The 16717-nt window shown below is 39.8% G+C and overlaps 2 protein-coding genes across 2 annotated transcripts in view; one reads left to right on the top strand and one right to left on the bottom strand.

Moving 5' to 3' along the window:
* LOC122968041 (oocyte zinc finger protein XlCOF6-like) overlaps positions 1–16717 on the bottom strand; it is an 813118-nt gene that overhangs the window by 316889 nt on the left and 479512 nt on the right. The gene's annotated exons all lie outside the window — the stretch shown is intronic.
* On the top strand, positions 13466–15638 carry LOC122968048 (tripartite motif-containing protein 16-like). The gene has a single exon (XM_044332986.1). The coding sequence runs from the start codon at positions 13625–13627 to the stop codon at positions 15296–15298; it is 1674 nt and encodes a 557-aa protein (XP_044188921.1). The 5' UTR covers positions 13466–13624; the 3' UTR covers positions 15299–15638.

The raw sequence follows: 16717 nt of genomic DNA, 5'->3' as shown, positions 1-16717 counted from the left end.
GGATCCCTGGCAGGAGCATCCAGAACAGCGCTGCCAGGATCCTGATGAGACTGTGAAAACACAAACCATATAACACCAATTCTGTTTTCATTGCACTGGCTCCTTGTCTCCTTCAGGATTGACTACAAAGTCCTGCTACTCACATACAAATCCATCAACAGACATGTGCCTCCCTATCTACAGGAAGTGATCATACCACAAACCTCCAACGCACCATCAGATCTGCCAGCAGCTTGCTCTTCCGGGCCCCCAGTGCTAAGCTCCATGGGGGATTGAGCCTTCTGCTCTGCTGCACCATGCTTGTGGAACCTAACCATCTGTGGGCAGCACAGACCCTAGAGTCTTTTAAAAAAGGCCTAAAAACCTTTCTATTCAGAAAGACTTTTGCAACTACTATTTTCTTTATGTTGTGTGTTCTATATTATTGATACTGTAGCCCTTTGAGTTTCACTATAAATGAAAAGTGTAGTACAAATTAATTGTATCATTTATTAATTAAGCTATTTTATACGTTATCATTGCCACTATCATAAAGGCTTTTTTACTTTAGTACCGTGACGAAGCAACGTCCTTTGCAAATTTTTTTGTGGACATAAATTAGTAGCATATAAACATAATTTCTAGGAGACCTGGCTCTGTATGACTTTCTCTTTCTGTCTGGTTCCCTACAGCTGTCATGACTGAGTGAACCACATATTCATCCTTCCGCTTGTACCGTCTTTGAGTTTCCTCCATTAAACACACAAAGCGAACACTTGACTTCCTTGGAAACAAAAGAGGGATTTCCTCCCCATCGACACCGACACAGACTCTGAAACCTCAACACCCACCCTTGAACACATACTGTACCAGCACAGTGCTTTCTGCTTATGTGCACACACTGTGGTCAGGGTCGGCTACATCCAACGTCCTACTGTAGGAAGCAGATTTGGGGGTTACGACTGAGCAGAGGTATGCAATGATACCCCCTTAGCCTCTCCCCTCTTCCCCCCCAGGTCCTGCATAGCTTTGGGGGAGAGGATCTTCACTGTCTGGCCCTGAGCCAAAGACTGAACCCTCTCTGTAATCCCCTCCTGCTGATATACACAGCTGCTGGTGTGTGCAGCTTACAATGGCTGTTTCAGTGTCTAGCCACAGTTTGTGTTTTCTTTTTTTTTCATTCTTCCCCTCCAGCAGACCGGTCATATCTCAATCTGCCTGACAGGGTTGAAGAGGCCCATCAGGAATGTGATGGATTTTTTTTTTTTAGCTCCATCACAAAGTGGGAAACATACTGAACCCTCCAGTAACACAAACCCACTCTGAACACTTGCAGGTTTCAGGTCTGTAACCCCTTTTCCTGCTTGTAATGGTGGAAATGAAACTGGAGACCTGGGCGTATTCCTGACTCCAGATGTGGTAATTCACTCTCTCACTCAATTTTCATCTCTGCTGACTAGAGCACAAAGAATACATTTGAGACAGTCCAACAAAACTACTAGTCTACTGTCTACAGGTACAAATAGTGAACTAGTAGATGTAGCTAATATTAAAAAGTAATAACATAAACCTGCATTAACTGATGTTTTGTCCACTAGTTTTCAGCAGAAACAAGCAGTGAACACAACACTGACATATCATCAACTTTTAAGTTGATATGTTGAACTTGTTAGCAAACAGTTGCTTGTTTCCACATCCAGCAGTTATGGAGCAACATTATCATTCATTTGGAGTCGTGTTTCTGTCCACCTGGTGAATATAAGTCCAATATTCACTCTCTTCTAGCTCTGTTTTTGCTCTCTACCAACTCCTGAGGGAAATATCTGGCTCTTTAGCTGCTAAATGCTCCACTATGTTCACCAGCTAGTCTACAGCTAACTGTGTCTGTTTGCCGTCTGGTGCTGAGCAGGTAGTGTACAGTGGCTTTTTACAGCTTTTTCTCTGAAAACAGCTGCCTGCTGCGGCCCAAAACGACACTATGAGACGCTGAGAGTGAACCAAAACAGTAAAAGTTGCAGCCAGACAGAGCTGAAACTCACTATAAAGCTCTGTAAAGCCGAGAGGAGCTGCAGAGTCTCTGATAATCCTCTGTAGGTGAATCACTACGAACCAAACACATTACACACTGACAGCTCAGACTGTGTTAATATAAAAAAATATACATTATAGATGCTTTAACAAATAATTTAATCTGTTTTTATTAATAGATAATTCCCCTAAAAACATGATAGAACTGATCATCATTCAAAGATAACAGTACACAGCACTGTTTGTGGTAAAGATGGAAATAAAACTTTATTTAAATGTTTCATTGTTGACATTTGAAATTGTGGTTTGAGTTTTCTGTCTTGCATGATAATCAATTTGATCAGAATTCATTTGCTACATGATATGCGTTGGGGGCTTGAGTAAACAGAACTAAAGAGGGCGCACGTTATCAGTTAAAGACACACCTTCAAGCGGGCAGCCCTGTTGTAATGGAGATGCAAATCCCTGCCATGCTGGGCTGAAGCGCCGAGTCAAACTGAGTCGAACCAAGCCAACACGTGTATGGAAAACCCCCACGTAGAGAGGAGGTAAAGCTGGATGGATGGATCAACAAAACATCAGACTTTAACATGAAAGTTATGTGTTGTCACATCATAAAGCGTATTTATTCTTCAGCAGTGATGTGTGACAGGTTTGGAAGGCACAGACAGATGATGTCATCCTGCTGATCGGGGGCGTCAGATCAGAAAAGACTTCTGGGTGTCGTTCTAGACTTCACGGACCGACCGCAGTGTTTGTCCTTTAATGGAGGACTTGTTAGAGACGTTAGAGGCAGTTAGCTTACACATTGGAGCTATTTAATGACCAACAACCAGATGCTTTATAGGGAATATTTACACTTTTAACAGAAGTTGAAACCACAAACGAGCAGAGGTGGAAAGTAACTATGACATTTACTCAACTACTATACTTAAGTATAATTTGAGTCACTTTACCTGATTATTTCATTTTAAGCTAATTTATACTTCTACTCCACTACATTTCAGAACAAGATTTTAAAATAATACATAATACATTTAATTTATATAGTGCTTTTCAAGATGCTCTAAGACTTTGGTTAAAGTTAAGAAGATCCTAAGTAACTAAAAAACAAAATCCCAAGGTAGCGCAGGATGTTAATCACACATTAAAAGCAGACTTTACGTTAAAAAAACCCACTATATGCATATAAAATACAAAATATTAGTAAAGATAATCAGTGCCTAGTTGGGGCCACTTGTCACATTTAATATGTCTACGTCTTCCCTCTAAACCTCTCAGATGGTTTAACTGTTTCAGGCCGATAAAATATTTCACAGAAAAAAAGATATTTATGAAGCCAAATTACTTATTTTTTCTAACCCTAGATTTATTTTGTGACCTAAGGATCTGAATACTTCCTCCACCACAGCCGGAGAGATGAATATGTTTTTTTTTATTTATTATTATTTGAGTGAATCAGTCCTTACATAACAGTGACTATCTATAAAATATGTGTTTCTGAACATGCGTAGGTCACACAGATAGAAAGCTACACTCTAATATTTAGAAAACCCTCCATATCTGACTCATAAAAGATTTAAAGCGAGAGTGCATCCTGCTCCGATGCTGTTGGATGATGGGTTTTGGGTTTGACATACAGAACATACAGGGAGGTTTAACTGTAAGCGATTTTTCATCTAGTACCACCATGACGTTGACATGTTGGGATTTCAATTAACTGTTTTCGATGGATTGCTAAGAAATATAATACAGATATTCATGGTGCTGAGAATGTGAATCCTAATAACTCTGGTGATTCTCTGACTTTCCCTGTAGAGTCACCATCAGATCAAAATTTTTCATCTTATCCTGTGAAATATCTCAACATTTACCAGAGGGATTGGCACAACATTCAGAACAGACATTTATGTTCCCCAGAGGATGAATCCTACTGACTCTGGCCAAAGTTTTATTATTCTTATTCAAGGAAAATATCTCAACATCTACTTGATGGATTAGTGACAAGTTTTGTTCAGACATTCATGTTTCCCCTCATAACTTGAAGTCCTTACTTTTCATCATGACTTTCTTGTCAGAATTTAAACACGGTCAAAGTTCCAAAATTTGAGATGAACGTATGTAGAAATGCTGCCTTCAAGTAAAAAGCCAGGGCTTCAATCTGCTCTGATTGCTTCATTGGCAACACTTTTTTCTACCTTGTTGACAAGCGGACGTCGGCTTGTCATGCACGCTCATAAACAGCCATCCGTTCTGTAGCCTTGGTCGCTATGGCTGTTTCTAAGGTGGTTGCTAAGGTGTTTACATGTGTTGTCCACTCTCATATTTCAGATCTCATTCAGCTCCAACACGTAAGGATGGAAGAAGAAGTTGACATTTGGAGTAAAGAAGGAGAAGAAGAAGTGAAATCCTGCTCCTATAGTTTATTTATGTAGCCTCCGTAACCAGAGGAAGTTTCCTGTAGCTGGCCAATCAGAACAGAGTGTACTCATCAGGAGAGAGGCCTTAAAGGACCAGTATGTAGGATTTAGTGGCATTTAGCGGTGTGGTTGCAGATTGCAACCAACTGAAAACCTGTCCCCTCAAGCCCTCCCCTTCCAAACGCGTAAGAGAACCTATGGTGGCTGCGATATTCACGAAAAAGCCGTCTCTAGGGCCACAGTTTGGTTTGTCCGCTCTGGGCTACTGTAGAAACATGGCAGTGCAACATGGCAGGCTCCGTGGAAGAGGACCCGCTCCCTCTGTAGATATTAAGGGCTCATTATAAGGTAACGGAAACCCAACCATTCTTGTTTTCAGGTGATTATACACTAATTAAAACATACTTATGAATATTATATTCCATTTCTGCCAAGTATGATCTGTTAGATGCCAGTGAATTCTACAAACTGCGCCTTTAAAGAGACAAGCGCTAAAATGGCCTGTTTCAATACATCCCCCAATACGAAATAAGTTTACAGTTCAGGAAGGTTCCCTCAGGATGAACTGTAATAACCTTGGTGATTCTCTGACTTTTCATCTGGCGCCAAACTAAGATGGTGAACATCAACATATGAGTACTGTTATTGTGAACTTGTTAGCATGCTGATGTTAGCATTTAGCTAAACTACAGCCTCACAGAGCTGCTAGCATGTCTCTGGTTTCTCTCTCCTCTAATTGACTCTCTTTGTCAGTCTGGGAGGTTCAGTGTTAATTGTAAAGGCATGCAGTCATACTGATGGATATAACACATGTGTTCCTTCCATGGTTGTTACAGCTGGTCATGGCTGTGACCTGTGGCTGACCTTTATTGTGCTCTGCAGCTAAAACACAGGACTACATGTGTGCTGTGGTGATGATTTGATGCAACTGTACATGTGCGTTCACACAAAATACAACTGAAATGCTATTTGCAAAGATATGAACTTTCTGAGCTGTTGGCTTTCTCGCTTTTGTCCACATATAGCAGTGTGATCATCAGATACAGTTTGGGGAGTTTTAGTTAAAGGGCATGAGTGGTAAAGAAAAGAAGAAGTGAAAAGGGCTTGAAAAAGGTCAAAGACGTGAAAAATTGAGGTTAGGAAATGTTGGTTAGGGAAGTGAATGATACTGAAGTGTCAAACTGCAGCTGGAAGCACATTGAACATTTATAATTCCTTAAACAGGTGCGTTTTTGTACATATTATAATATTTTACATCTTTATATTATAAAAGATAAGTAATTTGAATAAAAATAACATTTAATTTGACAGGATTTCATGAACCATCCATTCTTCAACTTCCAGTTTGAATTTTTAGCTTCTTATGTACAATTTTGTTTTCATATTGGCAAAATATCCATCTTCCATTCATCTTCGTAGTCCACAAGTGTGGGATCCCTTTATGTCCGCAGTTTCTTACAATGATGCATTTAATAAGAATACTATACGACAATGATTTGTATATTTTGACTAGAACAGAGCTTATATTTGTGTCAGTAAGTGTCCGATCCTTGATAGTCTTTAGGGCCTTGAGTAATGTAGCTCTTCTGGTGTTGATGAAAGCACCATATGATGAATGAATCACTTCCAAATGCGTAGACATGATTCTTCTATAAACAAGAGTCTGCAGTCATACTTAAGCCAAAGGCTAACATCAGGAAGCTAATGCTCACAATAGGTGCATTTGCGTTCACCTGTTTTTATTCACATTTTCAATTTGCACATAAAAAAAAAACCTGAGTGGAAACAACAAAAATTTGAAAAAAATTCTGAAATATTACAAAGAATTGTGTCCTGTTGTCTGAGGTGTAAAAGAAGTGTAAAATGTTGGAGAAATATAGAAAATGTGACTGGAGGGGCGTGTCGGTGTCTGTGTTTGATTGACAGCAGCTGGAGGGGTGTGTCGGTTTCTGTGTCAGATTGACAGCAGCTGGAGGGGCGTGTCGGTTTCTGTGTTTGATTGACAGCAGCTGGAGGGGCGTGTCGGTGTCTGTGTTTGATTGACAGCAGCTGGAGGTGTGTGTCGGTGTCTGTGTTTGATTGACAGCAGCTGGAGGGGCGTGTCGGTGTCTGTGTTTGATTGACAGCAGCCTGAGTGTTTACTGAGGAGTAACACCAGCATCTACTGGGACTGAAGTGACAAGTGAAAATATCTTTTAAAGAAGAGTTTCCTGTTGTCTGAGGTGTAACAGTAACTGTGTGCATAAAAAGCAAATGTAAACAGACTGATGAATAAATGATGACGTACATGAATCATGTGACTTAAACGTCACTGAAGACCTGAAAACATCAGATCTGTGTGGAGCGATGATGAGGAGACTGTAACCTTCCTCACATCAATACATGAAACAAACAGAAATATTTCCTTCACGTTTTCCATCATTTGAGCTTTGACTGTCGCTGTTTTAATGATGTCATCTCGTTGTGTCCTCTTCTTCTGTAACGATTTAATGGCACCGACTGGAGAATTAGCACTAACTACTGTTTATCTCCTAATATTCACATATTATATTTGATCATAAACCAAAGTATTGGACAAATAACATCTTTCACCTGATGATGATGATTGATGAGAAGTCAGAGGATCAAAGTTATTACAATTCATCTTCTGGGGAACATGAACGTGCGATCCAAATTTCAATCCATCCAATAGTTGTCATGATATCTGAATAAAGAACAAAAACCTCATGGTGGCACTAGAGGAAAAGTCAGAGGATCACCAAAGTCAGCAGAATTCATCCTTTGGAGAACATGAACGTCTGAACCAAATTTCATAGTAACCCATCCGACAGTTGTTGAGATATTTCAGTCTGGACCAAAGTGGTGGAGAGACAAATAGATACTGCTGTTTCAAAATCAGGCTCTTCGTCGTCATTAAACGTACAATATGTAATTTCAGCCGCTAGGGGTCTCATTCAAAACAATAACAAAAGACAGAGTGTGATGATGGTGTGAAGTAGCAAGGGATCATGGGAGTTGTTGTCTTCGTTGTTAAATAACCGGCTTCACTGGGATAGGATTACACCAGTGTTCATCATTCAGGATGTTTTTTACCGGGAGCCGAATTATCCACAGAGGTCTCCTCCTCTTCAGAACAAACGGACCCGGAGATTACAGGTAAAAACACTGAATAAAGATGTTTCACCTAAAAAAACAGTGTTTCTCCGACGATGTACAGCGACCACTGGACGTCCGGTACGGGCTGTTAGCCGAGCTGCTGCTAACACTTGTTCGGTTTATTTCTCTTATAACTTTAGATCCAGACATTTGGCAGGTTTCTCCCAGGAGCCGAATTATCCGCAGAGGTCTCCTCCTCCCCAGAAACAAACACACACGCAGATTAAAATCATTAAAAATACTAATTAAAGCTGTTTCACCTAAAAAATCAATATTTCTCCGACGATGTTTGGTGACCACCGGACTTCCTGGAGGGGCTGTTAGCCAAGCTGCTGCTAACGTTTGTCCAGTTTATTTCTCTGATAACTTAAGATCCAGACGTCCAATGACTAAAATCCTTCTTCCGGCTAAAAGATATAGTTAAAAGCGACCTAAATTTATCATGAAAATGTGGCTTAAAAGTGAATAAAAGTGAATAAAAGTCCATTTATAACAGTTTGTGTGGAACAACCACAACGCCGATGTATTATCTTGTGTTTGTAAGTTACTCTTTGGTAGACGCCATTGTAGCGGACAAACACAGCGCCGCCGTATGCATCTTGTGTGTGTTTACTCTTTGGTAGAGGAGGTATGACGCCATCGACAGGCGACCAAATGAAACGGTCCGTTACTTTGATTAAATTACAGATTTCTCTGAGTTTGAACATTGTTGGAAACATTTGGGATAATGTAAGTACACAACTCAACAACATATATAACATAGGTCTAGTTGTTTTTAGACATTTTAATATGGAATAATTACATATTATAGCTTTAAAGGTCTTTGCAGAAACAGTTTTATACCAGTCTCAGCCATTCTAATCGGTACTGGTTTTCATGCTATCACATTACTTCTGATGAGTGGAGCCACTTACAAGCTACAAGCTGATGAAACAATGAGCTCTGTCCTCGCAGGGCCGAAATGACACGAGGAAAAAGTCAGCATAGAGATTTCAGCAAGGACACAGAGGGAATGATGAAATTTAGCTTCAGGCTGAGAACAACACAGTGGCTTATGTGTGTGTGTGTGTGTGTGTGTGTGTGTGTGTGTGTGTGTGTGTGTGAGGCTGCATGTTTATACAGCTCAAAGCTCATTACAGCTCAGAAACAGAGAGGAAATGAGACACTGTAAAAGCCAAACTCTCACTGTTAACCCCCCCCCACCGGGTGAGAACTGCAGCTCATTTACAACCTTTTCTCCGAAATTAGAAAACATCTTCTTTCTTTGTGGTTTCTGAAGTTCACTCTCTGTCACGGGATATGCATGGCTCTGGCTTTTGTTTACTTCTTCTGTGCAGTAATGCGTTTTAGTGCAAGGACACATGCATGTATGTAAAATGAAATGCTTCAGGAGTGAGGTCATCGCAGCTGTAGTGAAAGGTTATTGCTGGAGAGAGACAGCTGCTCAAAGAGGCTCTGATTGTCTGCACCTGGAAATCGGCATTAACATCTTCCAAAACGTCAGCTCATCACATATAATGGAAAGTTTGTTTTAGTTTTCTAAATCTATAGATTTATAGGATTATAAATTATCCAAACCTATCTGTCGCCAGAGAAGAACGTTGAGATTTACCTGGATTACCATCACTGACAAGGTTTGTAAAGAGGCCGTATCCTGCACATTTCCAGGTCTATATTTATATTCAGGGGCTCTACTGGATAATCTTTGCATGATTTACAGTTAAAAACTCCTTATTTATCTTATACTGACCCTTTATGCAGCCCCTCAGTTCAGCCTCTGTCTGAAACAGGCCGTTTTAGTTCCTGTCTCTTTAAGGCCCCGCCTCCTGATGAGCCTACTCTCTTCTGATTGGCCAGCTTCAAGATGCTTTCACTTATTTATCTCCTTATTTACTCCAAATGTCAACCTCTCAAATCCATCTGTACATGTTGGAGCTGAACCACATCTGAAATATCAGAGTGGACAACACATGGAAACACTTTAGGGCTGTTTATGAGCATATGCGACTAGCCGACATCAGCGAGGTAGAAAAAAACCATCACAAACGAAGCGTTCAGAGCAGGTTGAAGCCCTGACTTTTGACTTGCAGGCAGCATTTCTACATACAAGTTTTGGATCTTTGACCATGTTTAACATCCAACATCAGAACAGCATATAAATAACATAAAACCACAAAAAGCATGATATGTCCCTTTTAAAATGTTCGCTTCCTACAATATGTGCGCATGACAAATACGGGATGATTAAGCTCGTTGAAATAAAGGTATATTTCAAAAAGATACTCATTCGTTTAAATGAGACTAGTACCAACACAGAGGACTTCAGCAAAACTGTGCAACATCATCTGGTAAGTTGCTGCAGATGTAAAAACACATTTTAAATATATTATATATTATGAATAACAACTCACTCACATTGACGTTGCCTGTTGCTTGCTGCATTTTTGTATTGCAGTGGTGTTTTCTGTGTGAACACCAACTTAGGGTCGGTTTATGATCAATCAGAGCTGCTCTGTACGATGGGTTGTCCCACCTTGTTGGAAATCCGAAGTGTGTTTATAATTCTAGAAAGATTATGGTTGTGAACTCCAGTCTCCTGCATGAAAGCCAGATGTTCTACATGGCCATCCATCACCATGACCTCCACACCCTTAAAAGAGTCCTTCACAGATTCATCATTTCACTCCTAAGACTCACAATGAACTTTTTTTTTTCAAATTGATGTAGCTTCTCATCTAACTGTCAGCAAGCGTGTTTCCCCTTAATCATTCTTTGTGCAACAGGCTGTGTTCCCGAAATCATTTATTTCTCAAATATATGTATGTATATATATATATAAGGGAAGAAACCTGTAGCATACTGCTAACTCTGAGAGAAAAAGGATGTTTTATGCTTTTGTTGCCATATGCAGTAAGATATTATAGGAAAACTAATGAAATATGCTGTCAGTGGAAGTTTTGCAGATGCGTTCATTAAAAGGAGTCCTCTACAGATTCATCATTTTACTCCTATAACATTGTCTGACTCACAGTGGACAGTTTTTCAAAAATAAAGATCAAAATCAATCCTGCAGATTCAGAGATGTCGTTTTTTTCATTCCACACATTCTTCCTTGTCAAAACGTGGTGCCTACATTACCCACAATGCTTTTGAGCGCTATTCCTAGGTATACTGTCTGGGCTGATACCACCAGATGAGTTGTGTGTGAGTGTCGATGTTTGTACAGACTCTAAAAAACCTCCCACAGATAAAGAGAGAGGTGTGAAGGAGAATGTTAATGGTACCTGTGACAGGAAGAGCCGATAAGCAGAGCGGGTGAGGAGAGAGAGAGTGTGTGTGTGTGTGTGTGTGTGTGTGTGTGAGGGGTGGGGTGGGGGAGGAGGTGTGTGAAGGGGAGGGGTGGAGGGTGGGGTTGCTAAATAGGGGAAGAGGGGATGAGGGGGAAAAAAGGGGGGAGGGAGATGGGAGATTAGCCCCAGGGGGCAATTTACTCTTCAGCTTCAGTCCATCAATCACCCATTCATTTACTAACAGGATCGTCTGCCAGCTTTGTGTGTGTGTGTGTGTGTGTGTGTGTGTGTGTGTGTGTGTGTAAAGGGAAAACACTGTGTAATTAAATTAATGTCAACAAAGTAGTGTAACACTAGAGAATTGGATTAACACAGAGAGTGATGGGAAGTACACTGCAGTGTTTCCTGTGTAGACTTTATAGGTGCATGATGGTCCGTGCAAATACGTATATTTGCTGGAAAATTCTTGTACATATATATATATATGTGTGTGTGTGTATATTTTATTTAATGCTTGTTATTATTCTTATGTTCTGCCTGGAAATGTATTTAAGACTGATGGAGAAGTCTTGTAAAATGGTGCATTCAGGTGCAGTACAGCATGTAAATCTGACTTTTCTAATTATCAGTTATCGAGAATCAAAGTTTTTCACAATTTGTTTGATTTTTCAAAACCATTAAACTAAAATTTTTGATGGAGACAATCTCAGCCTAAAGGTCCACTTACTAGCACCGGAGCTTTCAATCATATCTGACAGTGAACAGCTCTGATGCCAGCAGTAGTAATATTCTAATAGTAATATTCTCTCCATCAGATATTGTTTCCAAAGATCAATAATGAACATCCACAGTCATATGAAATTTAAATATTGCCATTTGAAAAAACAAGTAGAAATACAGTACAGAGAAATGTATCTTTTTTATTTTTTATTCATTGCAGAAATTTTAAATGTAATGCTTAAAGATCCTCTAAAGCAGTGGTAGGCAAACAGCGGCCCGTGGACCAAATCTGATCCTCCAGCAAAAACATTTGGCCCCTGAAGAAAGCTGCTCAAACCAACTATCCGTAGAAAGCAAATCTGCTTTTACATCTGTAGCTGATAGAGCAACACAGAGCAACACATTTTCATATAAGAGACATTTTTGCCAAATTTGTATTAATATAAGTTGCTCTAATTCTGTTGTTCCTCTCTTACTAATGAGAAAAATGATGTTTGCTGTTGGATACAGTCCTCAAAGAAACAGTTTCATCAATCAGTTACAGTATATTCTTAAATTAATTAATAGAAATAAAAAATATTGTAGAACTTACAGTGACAGAACTGTCCCATGGTTGAACAAAGGGACTTATTTGACTACTAATCTGTGTCTGATAAGGTTTTTCCACAAAAAAGTTAAATGTGCCAAAATAAGGACATAAGGTATTGTATATTAACATTTAATTTTTAATCTCAAATGTTGTTTTAGCATCTTTCAGTGATGTTTGCCAGAATACTGACTGATGACACAACAACACAAAGTCCAGTCTGTGCTTTTCACCCCAGACATGATGCAACAGCACCACCTTCAGGTCAACGTCAGGTGCTCGGTGCAGGGTGATCTGCTTACAGATGAAAACCAGAGTTCAGGTTCAAGTTGAAAAGTTTCCAATTATTGGAGTGTAGATTAATCAATTAGTTGATCAGCAGTAAATTACTTGTTAAAAACAGCAGCCTTTATCTGTTTGCTGTTTCTCCAGTGTGAATATTTGCTGCTTTTCTCTGTTTTATATCTTTGTAAAGTGAAAACTTTTGAGTTTTGGGCTGTTGGTCGGACAAAACCAGACATCTGAGGACATCAGCCATTGGTTAATGTATTCATTCTGTACATTCATTTATTTGTTTAAGTATCTGTACTGTTTGAAGTTTCTGATCAGATACTAAACTGCATTTTGTTGTGCTGTAGTTCAAGATTCAAGGTAGAATTTATTGTCATTGATGTTTATCATGTTCACCTTAAACAGTAACAACACATGTAGTCCTGTGTTTTAGCTGCAGAGCACTACTGATAGAAATGATGGACAGAACTACCAAATATTACAATAAACTGGAATTATTATCCAATCCAAGATCATTCTTTTCACAGCATGTTTTGCTTTTTTTTAACTTTATGACAATTTATTGTTATAAATTGATCTGATTTTAAGGAAGAGTTACAGAAATATGGAGCCATCAACAAACCCTGACATGACAACAAGTATTTTACAGCTAAATACAAAAATGTTTTCAAATGGTGAGCAGGTTTTAACTGAGACTTCATTGTAAATGAAGAAACACAGTTTTAATTCACTGTATCGCTCCTCATCCTGATAACCTTCCCTGTTCTTTCAGCACAACAAGCTCTCTGTGCACTGGGGAGTCATCTCAGATCCCAAGAACACTTTGGCACCAGAAAGCAGAGGTCAGCAGTGTTTTAAAGTGAGAAATGACACACAGTATGTCTTTAAAACGGCTCCTCTTCCTGAAATGAATCATTGATAACCCCTCCCTCTTCTGCTCTCAAACACAACAAGCTCCACCCTGTGCTCTTACTGTGTTTCCTTGTTTCCTCCCCTTCAGATCTACAGTTTGAAGATGGGTGTAAGCAACATGTAATGTTGTACAAGAGCTGCAGGCTGCATTCACTGCAGAAACACATGTTGTTCAGATCAGAGCTCAAACTTCTTCAACTCAGAAAGTGAAACTCAGAAGGTCGTTGCCACTGAGAGCTGAAATGGAGCAGAAAGGAGATCAGCTGGACCAAGAAATCTTCTCTTGTTTGATCTGTCTGGATCTACTGAAGGATCCAGTGACTATTCCCTGTGGACACAGCTACTGCATGAGCTGTATTGAAGGCATCTGGGATGAAGAGGATCAGAGGAAGATCTACAGCTGCCCTCAGTGCAGACAGACCTTCACACCGAGGCCTGTCCTGGTGAAAAGTACCATGTTAGCAGCTTTAGTGGAGCAGCTGAAGAAGACTGGACTCCAAGCTGCTCCTACTGATCACTGCTATGCTGGACCTGAAGATGTGGCCTGTGATGTCTGCACTGGGAGGAAGCGGAAAGCCATCAAGTCCTGTCTGGCTTGTCCGGCCTCTTACTGTGAGAATCACCTCCAGCCTCATTATGATGCACCTCCATTAAAGAAACACAAACTGGTCGACCCCTCAGTGAAGCTCCAGGAGAACATCTGCTCTCTTCATGATGAGGTGATGAAGATGTTCTGCCGTACTGATCAGCAGATTATCTGTTATCTCTGTTCTGTGGATGAACATAAAGGCCACGACACAGTCTCAGCTGCAGCAGAAAGGACTGAGAGGCAGAGAGAGCTCGAGGTGAGTCGACAAAACATCCAGCAGAGAATCCAGGACAGAGAGAAGGATGTGAAGCTGCTTCAACAGAAGATAAAGGCCGTCAATCGCTCTGCTGATAAAGCAGTGAAGGACAGTGAGAAGATCTTCACTGAGCTGATCCATCTCATCCAGAAAAGAAGCTCTGATGTGAAGCAGCAGATCAGATCCCAGCAGGAAACTGAAGTGAGTCGAGTCAAAGAGCTTCAGGAGAAGCTGAAGCAGGAGATCACTGAGCTGAAGAGGAAAGACGCTGAACTGAAGCAGCTCTCACACACAGAGGATCACAACCAGTTTCTACACAACTACCCCTCACTGTCACAACTCAGTGCATCTACAGACTCATCCAGCATCAATATCCATCATCTGCACTACTTTGAGGATGTGACAGCAGCTGTGTCAGAGCTCAGAGATAAACTACAGGACATCTTGAGGGAGAAATGGACAAACATCTCACTGACAGTGACTGAAGTGGACGTTTTAATGTCAGCAGCAGAACCCAAGACCAGAGCTGGATTCTTAAAATATTCACGTGAAATCACACTGGATCCAAACACAGCATACACATATCTATTATTATCTGAGGGGAACAGAAAAGTAGAACGAATGAGTCAACAACAGTCTTATTCTAGTCACCCAGACAGATTCACTGGATGGGTTCAGGTCCTGAGTAGAGAGAGTCTGACTGGACGTTGTTACTGGGAGGTGGAGTGGAGAGGGAGAGGAGTTCGTGTAGCAGTCGCATACAAGAATATCAGCAGAGCAGGAAACCCGCAGGAATGTGTATTTGGAGGCAATGACAAATCTTGGATATTATATTGTGGCACTAACAGTTCTTCATTCAGGTTCAACAACATCTCAACTCGCGTCTCAGGTCCTGTTTCCTCCAGAGTAGGAGTGTACCTGGATCACAGAGCAGGTATTCTGTCCTTCTACAGCGTCTCTAAAACCATGACTCTCCTCCACAGAGTCCAGACCACATTCACTCAGCCTCTCTATGCTGGACTTTGGCTTAAAGCTATTGGAGACACAGCTGAGTTTTGTAAACTCAAATAGACAGAAGTCATTTCAGACTTCATGTGTCAAATTCTGTTGTAATTCTTCATGTTTTTGTCTCCATTGTTTCTGAGAGCTCGTTGCTGTGGTGTTTCTGAACTGCACAGAGATCAGCTGTCAATCAAATTGGGATTGTCAACACTTTTTTTTCTTTACATTTGTTGTTTTGTTGATGTTATGAGTTTCTATAAATGTCACTTCTTCCTGTGTGTTTTTATCCATGGAGGCTATCGCTGCTCATGATGACGTCTTTTACCTTAACTGACATTTCTTCAGATGAAAATATAAACTTCTCTTTGTTCTAAATGTTAATTTCATGTTTGTATTGATGTATTTGTGTTCTGTTGTTTCTCTTCCACTTCAGTGTCTTTAACAGAGAAAACAGCAGAACTTCCTTCATCATAGATGTTTTGTTTTCACCACTTTGTAAATTCATAAAGAAATGTACAATCAAACTGTAATTATCATGATAATAATCATTTATTATGTTCTTGTACATAGCTGACATTCTGGGTTAAACTAACTGATTGTGTGGATGAAGTGAATCTGAACATGAAATCATTGAACAAGAGTCATTTAACAGACTTTACTGATTGGATGTGTGAACAATCTGAAGCTTTACATAATCAATAAAGATGTTTTTTCAACAGTGAGCAAAGTATTTTCTTCTGTCTTCATCTCAGGGTCTCATTCAAAGCTTCTGGAGGAAAAGTGAAACTCAAATGAGTTTATTTGAGGCAGTTTTCCTCCTGAAACACCACAAAGTACAGAGTTCATGGTCAGAGCAGACAAATATTTGTCAGTCAGTCTCTGTGCTTTCAGCTTTCTTCACTAAAGCAGCTTTGTTACAGAGAAAAGAGCAGAGTTTTCAATCGCTTGTTGCTTTTAACTAACAAGGTTTTCTTTATGCATTTAGTTGATAAAGTCTTTGTTATACAGGCCTAAAAAACTGGAAAATAGTAAGAATTCATTTGATCAAGTTTAGGTGTGAAGAAGTTTTGTTGATTTGATGATTTCACACAAATAAAACTTGAGTTAACTGTAAGTATGTTTTTTAAAAGAATCCTTTATATAGCAGATATCGCGTCAATCCATATCTTTTATTGGCTGTTCCTGCATGGGATTAATCATGTGATCACTTGAGTAAAAATGACTTTTCCACGTTGCTGTGAGTAGGAGTATGTCACTTGATAAAAGTGTCTTATTGCTCACACTCAGCCAGAAACTCTTTCACTTGTACTCGAGAGTTTTCTTCAGTGTCATTCAGAGAAGTTTGATGAAGATGAGTTTGTAAGGTTTAAATCCAGACTTTATTAAAACTAATTTTGTTCTGGGTGTAATCTCTTACTCCACAAAACTGCTGCTGGGCTGAAGAGTTTTTGTAATGTATATTAATTGACAACAAAGAAATGCATCTAA

Source organism: Thunnus albacares, chromosome 18 (genome assembly GCF_914725855.1).
Source record: "Thunnus albacares chromosome 18, fThuAlb1.1, whole genome shotgun sequence".
Lineage (NCBI taxonomy): Eukaryota > Metazoa > Chordata > Actinopteri > Scombriformes > Scombridae > Thunnus > Thunnus albacares.
Note: the sequence above shows the minus strand (reverse complement) of the source record. Positions and strands in the feature narration are given on the sequence as shown.